Consider the following 13,695-nt stretch of genomic DNA (forward strand, 5'->3'; position numbering starts at 1 on the left):
TATGAATTTTTTAAAGATGTGTGAATAGTTGATATATAAATTAGTATATAATTATTTTAGTTTTACAATTTTAAATATTTTAGTTTTATAATTTCAAATTTCAAGGCTATTGTTGAAATTACCTACCCATATTCCATTCATAACTATCATGATTATTCTAATTAAATTTTGGCTTCAACAATTGAAGTAGTTTGATATCAATCAATAGATCACAAATCTGTTGGGTTAAATAGTTTATTCTTCCAAGTTTCACATTGAGTAGTTGAAAGAAAATAGAATTTTAGTAATAATATAAATAGAGGTAGGTAGTTTCAGTTTTATACACAACAACAATTTTTTTTTTTGGTGTATTGAGAATTTGGGAAATTGTGTTTCTATAGGAGAGGGTAAAATAGTTTGTTTAGAGAATTTTCTATTTTTCATTCAAAAATAGTTTGATGAGAGGGTTTGCAATTTTTTCGTTCAAAAATTACAGTTGAGAGATGATATGCAATTTTTTCGTTCAAAAGTTGCAGTTGAGAGAGGGTTTGTAATTTTTTCTTTCAAAAGTCGCAATCGAGAGGGTTTGTAATTTTTCCGTTCAAAAATTGCAATTAGAAGTTGAATTATAATATTGAGTTTTAATTTTGAATTTTTTGTTTTTTTCTTCTTTTATGGGTGTGCTTTTGCAAGCGTGATTTTTTTTTTTTTTTTGTGAAAGTACCTACCCATATCTCATTCATAACTACCATGATTCCAATATTTTCAAAGTCGTGTAATTTTGGCTTCAACAATTAAAGTAGTCGTTGATATCAATCAGTAGATCACAAACCCTTCTTACAGGTATACAACATGCATTTAATTTTGTGCCGTTACTAATGTATATCTTTTATTTATATTCAATAGTGATTTTTTTGATAGATTTTTTTTTTTATATTAAGGAGGCCCAAAGAGAACAACTACAAGGGAACACTCCTAGGACTAGAAACAAGCCTTCTATCCTTCTCCAAGTCAAGCATCAGCCAAGGAGGAGGATTTCTATAGAAAATGGTATCACCTTTCAACTTCTTGCCCTCTAAAGCAAGCAAATTAGCACAACTGTTAGCCTCTCGATAAACATGTTGAATTTCCACATCTTTAAATTGAGAGAACATATTGATTATATTAGACACTAAGCTCCCACAAGCATATTTTTGTTCTTATTCTTCACCTTAATGCAATCAACAGCTCTGCAAGAATCAGATTTAATCTCCACTTTCAAGAAGCCAAGTTCAAGAACCAATTTGATACCAATATAAACACTCCATAATTCAGCCATTAGTGGGCCGCAAGAACCAATGCATTTGGAAAAACCTCAAATCCAAGCGCCACGACTATCTCTGATAATGCTACCACATCCTAATAAGCCATTATTATCGTGAGCACCATCAATGTTCAGCTTCACAAAAGCATTCTTAGGAGTACACCAATGGACGAGCTTAACATCTTGGGTTCTCTCCATTATCTTGCCGCTTAAAACCATAGCCTTCTTGTATTGAAGCACCTTATCAACAAAAGCTGGCCGCTTGAAAGTACGATTGTGAACCTCCTTGTTCCTCCAGTTCCAAAACGTATGACAAGCAATTGCCCAGGTATTTCCCCAAACATTACTACCATGCAACTCACTGAGAATATTTAGCTTTATCCATTCGTGCCAACCTGCAAGGAAAAAATTAGAACTGAGAGTATTAGGAACTATACAGTCCCAAACACCTTTCACTACACTGCAGGCTCTCAGTACATGCATAGAGGTATTGTGGGCCGCTCCACATAAGGAACAACCGTCCAGACCAAAACCTAACATGCTGATGCGATTATTCGTAAGCAAGCGATCATGCTGAAGAATTTAAATAAAAGTTTTGACTCTCTCAGGAGCATTAAGATTCCAAATTCTATTCCAAACCTTACTATCATCATTGTCACCACTCTGTACTAGGTACTTGTACATACGATTAATCGAGAAATTTTCTTCTTCGTCTGAGGTGAACACTAACTTGTCACAGCCATTATCATCCAAGGGAGGTGCAATGGCTACAATCTTAAGCTATAAATCAGTTGGAATCCAGTTGAGGAGGTTCCAATTCCATCCACCCTTGTCATCGACCAAATCAGCAGCTTTCAGATTAATGATATCTTCAGGGATATGGAGATTTAAATCTGCTAACCGCGAGCCTCTATCAATCTAGCTATGCGTCCACGGATTGATGTCCAAACCATTGCCAATTCTCCAGACACTCAAATCAGCCAGCCCTAGCGACGATCTAGCTATGTCTTTCCACAAGCAAGAGTCAGAATTCTTGGCTTGTAGGCTACTGCTGTTATGCACCACATTATATTTCTTGTGCATAATTTGACACCACAAGTCGTCATCACCATTCAAAATCTTGCACCCGAGTTTCATTTTACAAGCGGTATTCATAATGTTGAGATTTCTCAAACCAAGACCTCCATCACACTTTGCTCTTGTAACATTATCCCAACTCACCGCATGAAATTTCCTGCTCGAATATGAGTCACCCCAAATAAAACTTCGTTGAATTTTCTGAATTTCTTGAATGCAAGCTTTCGGGATAAGATTAGTCATCATAGGATAAGTAGGTATAACTTCAATGACACTTTTGGCTAATGTCACTCGACCAGCAAACGAGAGATTGCAAGCTTTCCAACCTGATAGTTTGTTAGCCACCTGATCTACAACATATTGGAAGTCCTGTTTCCTATTAGCTTTCCCTTTGAGAGGAATACCTAGATACTTGCTAAAGCTTTGAGTTTCTCTAAATCTAGATATATGAATAAGATGACTCCTGGTGCAACGAGGAACATTATCACTGAAAAGAATACTCGATTTCTCAGTGCTAATTTCCTATCCCGACATTAAGCAGAAGGACTCAAGAATATCCTTAACACATTTCAACTGAGCTTCATTTGCTTCCCCAAAGATCAGCAAATCGTCAGCAAACATCAGATGCAAGATGAGAACTCCATTCCTACCAATTTGAAATGGTTTCCATTACTTCTCGAGAATCGCATGCTCTATCAAATGAGAATGCTTATCCATACAAAGAACAAAAAGATAAGGGTAAATTGGATCACCCTGTCGAATTCCTCGTTGCGGTCTGAAAAACTCGTTCTTATTGCCATTCCAATTAATATTAGTCTCCTCACTAGTCACACCATGCATAATGACAATCACGATATTCCTAGGAAGTTCTATCTCCTCCAATATCCTTCAAATAAATTCCCAATTTAACTTTTCATAAGCTTTTGAAAAATCAATTTTAATAGCAAAGTAGCCTTTCTTTCCTTTTTTCTTTTGCATGGAATGCATGATTTCTTTGGCAATGATGATGTTCTCATGGATTGATCTCCCAGGAACAAACCCGACCTGAAGTGGAGAAACAAGTTGTGACATAAACAACTTAAGTCTCGTTACAACCACCTTACTAATAATCTTGTAGTTCGTATTACAAAGGTAAATAGGGCGGAATTGAGCCACAGAGGTTGGGTGATCCACTTTCGGGATGAGACAATTATCAGTTTTGTTAAAGTCAGCCATGCCACTAGGATTCTTCCACACATCCTTGACAATTGTATTAAATCCATTCCCACTATATTCCACGCTTTCTGATAGAATCCAGCTGGAAAGCCATCCGGACCTGGAGCTTTCCAAGGCTTGCTTCATGGAGAAAAGGGCTGTCTTTACTTCCATATCGCTAATATCCTCCTTCAGTGTTTCCAGTTCCACTAGAGATATCCTAGGAAAACTGATGGGAGACTGCCTCCAGTTACACAAACCTTGTGGACACAAGAAAAGGTTTTTATAAAACTTTGTAACATTCATTTTTAGGGTATCATGATCACTAATCCACGTACCATCCTCGTCTTTGAGCATCACTATTTTGTTCTTTCTCCTCCTAGCCAAAGTTTTCATGTGATAATATTTTGTATTGCGGTCACCATCTGCCAACCACATAGTTCTCGATCGCTGAAACCACATCATTTCCTCCTTATTCAGAATTTCACTAAGCTCCTTTTGTAGCTGCTTCTCAAGTTTCCTCATACCACCATAATTGTCTCTCATCTGCATCTTAAGTTGTACTCCCTCTAATCTTCTTAAAACCATCCTCTTCATTCTTTTGATTTGATCAAAGAACTCAAATTTCTACTTATCAATACCAGTCACAATATTATTAAGGTTGCACGTAAGTGACTGATCCTTCTTCCACACCTCCTGGAGTATGCTATTGTAGGTATCATGTATGAGCCATACATTTTCAAATCTGAACGGGCATTTCTGATACACACGGTTTTCTTCTTGCATATTGATGAGGATAGGGTGATGATCGGAGAACTCAACACGCACTAAGACTTGGACATAAGCATCAGGAAACTGTACCTTTCACTCGTCATTACTCAAGGCTCTATCTAATTTTTCGTAAATTCTTTGGCCACCATGAAAGATTGGACCTCTCCACGTAAATTTGGGACACTGCATTTCAATGTTGCTGATTTTGCAGGATCCTATTCTCTCCCTCATCTTATGACATCTTTGCGCGGAAGCTGGCAAATCACCCTTCTTATCTTTCACATTATCAATGTCGTTAAAGTCACCTGCAACCATCCAGCCTCCTATCAAATTCCTCGCAATGTTTTTTAAGCTATCCCAAAGCAACTTCTTGCAATTATCATTGGGACTTGCGTACACAGTCATTAACCACCAATCATCCACATGCTCCATGCAGACTTTGGAGTGAATATACTTACTATTTATATCATGCACCTAGATCTGAACTTCTTTAGATTTCCAAGCTAGAACAATTCCACCAGCAAACCCTCTATTATCGGAAGACTCTGTCAAATCAAAACCAAGTTTCAACAGCGTCTTCTTAATTTTTAACGGATCACATCTAGTTTCCATAATCACCAAAACACTAGGATTATGGATATCTAAATATTTCTTGCAATATCTAAAGAAGGCTTTATTAGCGGCTCCTCTACAATTCCAACACATTATTCTTTTACTTGTACATATCATAAAAACATAATGAACATATTAGGGCATCCAATCATCAAGAAGTTTCCTTCACCACTTTAATATTCCCCTCCACTAGAGTTGATTCACTTGTTGTGCTATCAGGTACCTTCTCTCTATCCAGCCCCATTGGTTGAGATTCCCTAATAGGATAGGAAAAGTTCGTGAGTCTGGCTCCAATTAAATCTGGTGGCTCATCAATCTCAATACCTCCTTCCTTCTCTGCATGGCTCTCCACCAATGCATGAGTGTGAAATGTTGCATTCTTTTTACGTAAAACTTCTCTCCCATCCTCAACTAACTCATTTTTCTTTCTCCTTACTAAACTGAATAAATCATATCTCTCTGCCTCTTTTGTAGCTCTAGGTTTAAAATTTTCAAGCATTCCCTCCACACCCGATCTGCTAATGCCTCATGATTTTTCCTTTAATTGAATACCTCCACATGTTGCAAAAGTAGTTTTCTTATTTTTAACTCTCAATTTTTGTTTCTTGCTACCTAGTCTTTGGCTAAGCGTTACTGTTTCAGACTCCTGGACCCCAACATTAATTACTAAGCTTGTAAGAGAATCAAGAATATCCTTCTTATATTTCCCCCCCGTGTCCTCCACATCAGCACCATTATCCTTGCCATTTATTATTTTTATTTGAAACTTTATCCATAATGGAATAATCAGAGGCAATCATTGTTGTCCCATCTTTTTCCATATTAGGATTATTTTTGTCATAATTATCATTATATTCATCATTAACTTCTGTATCCTCTTTCCTAAAATTAGAAAACGGGATCCTCCAGCATTAAATTTTCCATTGAAGTTCATCGGAGTCGTGTTTTTTCGGCCATCCACCGTCTTCTTCCCCCTCTCTTGCTTCCGAACAATTTTCCAGGGGCCCTTTTCCACCTTAGACCCTTCTTGCCTACTACCATCACCTTTAGCTTCATCACCTGCACGTCTCTCCCCATCATTACTATTCTCGCCCAACAGATTCTTCCCCTTGCTATTGAAGGAACAACTTTCTTTGTAATGTCCGTAACAACCACAAATAAGACAAAGCAAATGCAGCCCTTCATACTCTATCTTGTAGCTACTTCCTTAGATTCTCAGCATAGCATGTAGTGGTTTTGCCAGGTTCACAGTAACATAGATATGAGCATACTTGCCCCTCTCTTGTTTCGTCGCGGTTTTGTCAACCTTCATCGTCCGGCCAATACGATTACCAAAGCATGTTAATGCCCTAGTATCATAGTATTCTATTGGGATCCCCACAATTCTAACCCACACCGCCACTTCGTTGATGGATTCGATATTATGTTGGAAGTTCGGCCTCTAATTTTTTAGCGTCAGATAGTGGTCATAGATGAACCACGGCCCGTTCAGCATTGTCGCCTTCTTATCATCCTCATGAGAGAACGCCACCAGATAATAATCATTGCTCAGGTCAATGATACTAATAATTCCTTTGCGAACCCACATTTGATTTAACATGTTCTCAAGAGCCTTGTATCCAACTTTCTTCCCTAGCAACTTGACAATCACCCCTCTCTTCCATGGTCTTTAAATTCTTTTTTCCTCCTTCTCCGAGAAAATAAAGTTAGGGCACTCATAACCACCTATAAATTCTTCCTCAACTCTGATGTCCCCATAATCGTCTTCATTTATTCCCAATCCTTCCTAATCAAATTCAGTTTCCTCCTCCATTTCATCTCCACTTTTTCCAGCCATGATATCCCTGAAAGAGATACCTTTCTCAACCAAATGAACCACCCCTTCCTTGACTTTTTTGGTGCTTCTTTTCTGTAGATCAATCTTCGCCGTACTCTTTTTCAAGCTTGCCGGAATAGTATTACCTATTTCCGTGTCAGACGAACTCACAAACCCTAGTAGAGGGTTCGACATCATTTGTCCCTCGGATTCAATAAAAATTTGATTTTATAGATAGATGATAACGCGAAAATGTATCACATATTAGGCTTGATTTACATATATTATTTCCCTATTTTATCTTAATTATGTTGCTTTATGTTGGTATTATGCTGGTATTTTCATTGTTTTAGGTTTTATGTTCGTTTTGAGGACTATTTGTGAAAAGGAGAAGAAATGGAGCTAAATCCACTACTATTTATGCTTAAAAGATGAAAAAGGGGTGCTGAAGTATGTGAAGGGTGCAAATAGGATGGACCAAGTTTGGAAGTCCAGCCCACGAAGGAGCTGAAGCTCCCACTATGAAGAAGCTAAGACGCCCGTCCAAGGGCCCAATTGCATGAAGACGCCCGTCTCCAAAGTCCAAGGGCCACGTCATCAAAGGAGACGTCTGTCTCACCCTCCACAAATCAAGGAACGTACGTCCCCATCAGTCCACTGCCACGTCTCCAAGTGGGAGACGCCCGTCTCCAGCTGCCTCCTAAATCTTCTCCACTTGAGACGCACGTCTCAAGTCGTTCAAAGGCTCTCCCCAAAAAGTGGAGACGCCCGTCTCCAGTCCACTGCCACGTCCCCAAGCTCCAAGCCCACTAAGAGACGCCCGTCTCCAAAAGCACGTGGACCCCGCCACTTTCTCCATTAATTTCGTGGACAATTCCAAGTCCACTCACCCCATGATTTTCTCAAATTCCCACTATCTCCACTACTTCTCACGTGATAACTTCCACTTCCATTCACTATAAAAAGAGGCTGAGCATTCATTTGAAGGCATCCAAGTTTTAGGCGCGGAAGCGCTGTTCATAGTTTTAGGCATATATTATCACTTTGTAAAAGTGGTAGTTTCTCACATTGAGGAACTACCACACTATTAGTTTTAGGCCTACAATTTATGTACTCTTGGATCACAATCTTGTCGACATTATTTCAAAGCTTTATTCAAGTTTCAAGATTTGCTTTGTTCGTAATTTTATTCAAGTTTGTTTCGTCTGCTTTACTTCCAGGTTTATTTATTTGCAATTATTTTAGTTTCTTGTTCCCTAGAGTCTTCTTGCCTTTCTTCTTCTTTTTAGTTAGCATGGTTTTCAGCTCTTCTTGCCCCTTGGACAAATTCAGAATCAAGGCTTGGAATTTCTGCATTTTGAGCTTGAAGGTCTTTGACAGATTGCTCGAGATCCATTGGTGCTGAAATAAATAGCGAGAGAAGATGAGAGACCTGTTGTATAAACCTGTTATGCGATGTTATGAATGCAAATGCAATGCTTTCAAGGATCTTTAGGAAATTAGTTAGCAACATTAGAAAATGGTATAGTCGCGTCTTCGTTTGAAGAACTCTGATTCTTGGATGTCCTTCTATGGGAATCAAGCTCACCATATCCAGTGGGTCATAGCCTCTGATTCGGGATACCTCTGAATTTGAAATTATATGGTTAGAGGAAAATAAATCCTCTTGCCCCTTTATAGGTACTGTGTCTTTGAGTTGGAAGGTGTGTGGCCAGAGGAAAATAAATCCTCGTGCCCCTTGATAAGAGTTCAATCCTTGATAAGAGCACCTGAAATTGTGCGCCCTGAATTCCTAAGATCCTTGAAAGGGTTAGTTAAATCATGTTATGCTTATGATGTTATGATGTCATGATGTTATGCAATGCATCAGGCAAAGCGTAAGATAGTGAGGACGGGTGAGTCCCACAAGAAAAACCTGCAAGAAAACCAAAGGGTTAGTAGCAGACACAGACAAGTCACACAAGTGTCCTTAGGCTTAAAGGCTTGCATGAAGTTCGTAGGTAAGTACCCTCCCCACTGAAGTTAAGTTGGTTCAACCTGTCCTAGAATAGTAACCGGGTTCTATGGTGCTCATATCCCTGATCTTTCTCGCGGGCATTGTCTCAACATGGCACTCGATCGGCCAGCCAAAAGCATCCCTAGAGTCCAATCTCAATGAGTGTAGCATCGAGTATCAACCGGCTTCAGTCAGGAATCCAAAGCCAGCTATCTCGCTACTTCCTATAGGCCAAAGTCAAGTTCAACTAAGGTTCTAAGGGCGAATTAGTGCTTATGACACCACGCGGTAGCCAAATGTCTCCTCGTGGGCCTCCTTTGGACTTAAGATCACGTGGTCAAAACAAATGTTAAGGCCCATTGCTCAAAAGTATGTATTTTGCCAATTAAGGTTTCACACTTTTCTTGAAAATCGACCAACTTCTGAGCCTCGTATCTCCTTCAAATTTTATCATATAACCATGTTCTAGGACTTTTTAGAAAGCCCAAGATGTCCTCTAAATGACCCTTTTGATTTCATCTCAAGTGATTTTACCATGTCCAAGTTATGAGCTTTGAGAAAAAATGATTTTTTGCGATCCTTTAGAAGGACCTGTAATGTTTTGGCTCGTATCTCTCAAATGAAGCATTTTTGGCCTTGGCGTGTGAAAGACAAAATTGTAGAGAATTCAATTTCCTTCAAATTGAGATTTGGATGGGAAATTTCTGATGTTCCATGTGGGAGTTATGGCCGGTCAAAGTTTAGTTGACTTTTCCCTTAAAAAACCTAATTTAGAAACTCAGGTTCTTGATGATTCTGGAGATTTTCTTGATGAATCATGATCAATCCTTGATCAAATGATGAATGATACTCCATAATGAGGATGTTGACCAAAAATCAGAAGTTTTGATTATGGTTTGTCCATAGTTTGACTTTTAGGTCAACCAGTCGATTATTGATCGTTTGAGCAGTTGACTGAGTAACCTTTTGAATCAGGGCTTGACACTTGGCCTGAGGATACTATGAGGCATATGAGATACCATGAAGTCCACTTGAGGTATCAGAAGTTGATTTTTCTTGGAAAGAAACAAAACCCTAGTTTTGGTCTTCATTGTTTAGGAGGAGAGTGAACATGCTTGCAATTGGATATCATATGAGCCTGAGGAGACTGCTTGAGCCAAGATATCTAAAAATGTGATGGGCAAATTTTGGGGTATGACAGAGATGTTGTGCTATCTGACCCACTTGAACTTCCAGATTTTTAATTGAGGGGTGGTATTTCTGTGGTTGTTTCTTGTTTCTTCTTGGAACTGAGACATTGCCCAGCCAATCTTTCAATTGCCACTTCCCATTCTGCCTTCTGGGTGCCTTGTTGTTGTTGATCTTTCCAAGCAAAATTTGGATGATTCTTCCACCCTGGATTATAGGTGTTAGAATACGGATTGTTTTGCCTTAAGAATTTGATTTCTTCAATCTGCTTAGGAGTTGCAACACAATATACAGTTTGGTGAGGACCATTACAGATTTCACAGCTGACAGGTTGCGCTTGTTGAACTTGAGCCACCTGTTGTGTACCTATATTCATAGCCTTCAATTTCTTTTCAACTTCTACGGCTATTGCATCTTCAACCCGAATTTTAGAAGTCTCCAACTTCAGATCAATTCTTCCCTCAAGTTTGTTAGTACACCTGTCATACAACTCTAGATGCTCATTTGCAGTTATCGCTTCAATGATCTTCTTAATACCAGTGGCTGTTGAGAAATTCGTTGAGTCACCGGCTGCAGTATCGATCAACTGCTTTGTCTTTATTTTGAGCCCATTAACAAACACTTGCATCTGTTCAGTATGATCCATGTTATGAATTGGGCATGCTAGGAGGATCCTCTTGAATCTTTTGTAGGCATCTTCCAACGGTTCACCCTCCTTCTGCTTAAAATTCAGAATTTCATACCTTTTTCGTAGAAAGACTGACGCTGGAAAATACTCATTCAGGAAGGCCTTTTCCATCTCTTCCCACGATGTGATACTTTCCGCTGGGAGGGAATAGAACCACTCTTCTGCTTCTTCGGCCAAGGTGAACGGGAACATTCTCAGCTTCTTCGCCTCTTCTATATGCCCTTCAATTTTTAAAGTCGTACTCATGGTCAGAAATCTCTGCAAGTGCTTGTTTGCATCTTCATTAACCTTTCTGGTGAAAGGCTTTCTTTCGAGCTGAGTGATGGTGCTTGGATGCAATTGAAAATTGGCCGCATTTACCGGTTGGTTGACAATTGTTAGTCTACCACCCGGTGTGTTTGTAGCACCATAGTCTCCGAGAAGTCTCTCAGGTGGAGATGGATTCTCGCCCATAACTTCCTCTTCACTTTCAGAATCTGAATGAATTGTCACAACTTCTTCTTCGGATTCCAGTTTCTCTTGACGAGCTAGTCTACGCCTTGCGTGCAAGGTTCTTTAAATTTCCGCGTCAAAAAGAAATTCAGCTGAGGCCTTACCTCGCATACACAAATTAGACAAATATTAGAATTAAAAAAATAAAAAGTGCAGAAAATAAAATTTTAGTCGCAGAGCAACAAAATTCTAATTGAACTCAACTTAAACTCAATATTATGGTAGTTCCCGGCAACGGCGCCAAAAACTTGATCGGTAAAATAACAAGTGTACTATTTTGCCTCTTGTAATAATAGGGAAAATTCCCCGAATATCGATCTCAGGGACTGCGCAAGAATAATGAGTTCAATTCAAAGTTCAATTAAACAAAAACTTCAATTGGGTTTTGTTTGGTGATTATCACTTAGCGAAAAGTAAAATAAGCAGTAAATGAAATTGACTTTTTAACAAATATGAGTAACATGCTAGGGATAGTGGATGATTGACAATGTAACAACTCTGAAATTTATATTGCAACAACTTATTTTCAACAATCAATTATCGGTTCTTAAGGTTGTTTGATCCTAAGTCCTTAGTGAAAAAACCTTTGATCCTTCATCCTAAACCCTAAGTCCTTAGAGATTTACAATGAAATCAAGCAATTAAGTTATCAAGAATATCTGGTTACTATAAGGTAATCCTAGTCCTAGGTAATATCAATTATAGCATATTCTCATGAAAGCATTATCAATGGTTGTCTAACCTAAACGATAATCATACATCAATTCTGATTTGTCCGAAAGGAAAAGCATTAGAAACATCAGGAGAATAAATCAACAATGAAAAACATGATTGTTATTGCAATTGCAAACTCAGAGTCATTACAAAGTGAAATCAGAGCCACCCCCTAGCATTGGGGGGTTTAGCTACTCATAGTAATCAAAGAAAACACAATAATGAATAAAGACATTACAAGAAATTGGAGGAGATTAAATCTTCAATTGCTTCCGTTCATGAAGATCTTCTTCTCTCCCAAACCCTTGCTTTCTCCAATCTTCTCTTGTATTCTTTTTTCCAATCTGTCAAAAGTCCCTTTTTCCTTACATAAACTTCGTTTAAGTAGATTCAATATCAGTCTCAGTATCAGCAAAAAGTCCAAAGTACCCTTAATACAAGACAGAGTAAAATAGATCAAATAGTGAAGTTTCTGTCCGCACCCAAAAGCATGGGCCGTGTTTTTTCACACGGGTGCCCGTGTTTATTTTCTGATTCACGTGGTTTGGAATTTTGCATCAGGCCCAAAAGAACGGGCAGTGTTTTTTCACACGGGTGCCCGTGCTTTTCCACTGTCTTGATGTCTTTTTGTGCTTTCCCTTGGCTTTTCCACACGGGCAGTGTTTTTTCACACGGGTGCCCGTGTTTTTCCTCCTGATTCCTCTTAAACTTCCATCTCTCCGCATTCCAAAGTCCCCTAATTGCGTCCATTGTTTCCTCTGATCAAACACATCAACCTGAAACACTAACACTACCAAACAAAGGCATAAAGATGCTCTTTTGACATAAACTTTAAACAAAATGCTATGCAATACTATAAATTAATAAACATGATAAACTTAACATAAAAGCAATAAAACAACCAAATGTGTTACCAAAACGATGAATTTTTGCCGGATAAACGACGGAAACTTAATAGAAATGGTGACCGATCAGATTTTCTGGGGGGTATGCCCTCCATTCTTATTTTGTACGTATATTTACCAGCTCGGTCTTTATGGTCGTAGTTGGGCACATTATCGGGCTTTTTGCCCGTCTTTATTTAACAGTACTTAGTTTTTAACGCTTTTGTTAGTTTCCTTGGAATTCGTGTGCATGCGTTATGTGCTTTTTGGGAGGTGAGTTACCGATTTCCAACGTCTTTATTCATTAAAGGCTTTGTTCATTTCCCTAGCTTTATGTCCCCCTCATTAAAGGCTTTGTTCGTTTCCCTAGCTTTATGTTCCCCTTCTTCCTTTATAAAAGAAGGTCTCATGGACCTCTCTTTCTTCATTTCTCGCAGGAATGAGTGGAGCTGAAGGAAAGAAGGTATCTTCAACCTCGTGCTCTTGTAGAGTGAAGAAGGTGAAGAAGAAGGCTCTGCCCGACTCTGCTTCTCGTTCCCATAGTTCTTTGGGTTCAGACGCTCGTGCTCGGGCGACTGGTGTAAGAGTCGTGGTTGATGCGAATGGTTCTGAGACCGAATGGGATGAAGATTGGTAAATATCTTCACTCGGAGGAATTTGCTCGTCGAGAGGAGTGAAGCGTTTCCCTTTCATTCGATGTTCATTTTGTAATCTTCATGAATGATGAATAAAGTATCATTGTTGTGTTTTGTGTGTTTATTTTGCATATTTGGGAGGTTTGCTCGACTATAATATATTGATCGCCCAGTGTGTGGAACTGTGGTCGATTACTGGGGACATGCGCCTGGCGTGTGGTGAGTCTCGGATTTCGTTGTGTTGAGCTCCGAGGCTCATGGCGTGAACGGTCCCCTCGCGAGCGGGGCGTTCTGCCTTCGTGGTACACGATTACGACGGGGATGCTCGGTATTCGGGTTCCCCGAA

At 39.1% G+C, this 13,695-nt stretch overlaps 1 protein-coding gene across 1 annotated transcript; it reads right to left on the reverse strand.

The window, feature by feature from the left end:
- Window positions 1-2,200: 2,200 nt before the first annotated feature.
- Window positions 2,201-4,105, reverse strand: LOC131629558 (uncharacterized). Its single transcript, XM_058900340.1, has 3 exons — window positions 3,399-4,105; window positions 3,033-3,245; window positions 2,201-2,822 (listed from the first exon to the last, which is right to left on the reverse strand). The coding sequence occupies exons 1-3, from the start codon at window positions 4,103-4,105 to the stop codon at window positions 2,201-2,203; spliced, it is 1,542 nt and encodes a 513-aa protein (XP_058756323.1).
- Window positions 4,106-13,695: the final 9,590 nt, after the last annotated feature.

This window comes from Vicia villosa, unplaced genomic scaffold, assembly GCF_029867415.1.
Source record: "Vicia villosa cultivar HV-30 ecotype Madison, WI unplaced genomic scaffold, Vvil1.0 ctg.000579F_1_1, whole genome shotgun sequence".
In the NCBI taxonomy this organism is placed as follows: domain Eukaryota; kingdom Viridiplantae; phylum Streptophyta; class Magnoliopsida; order Fabales; family Fabaceae; genus Vicia; species Vicia villosa.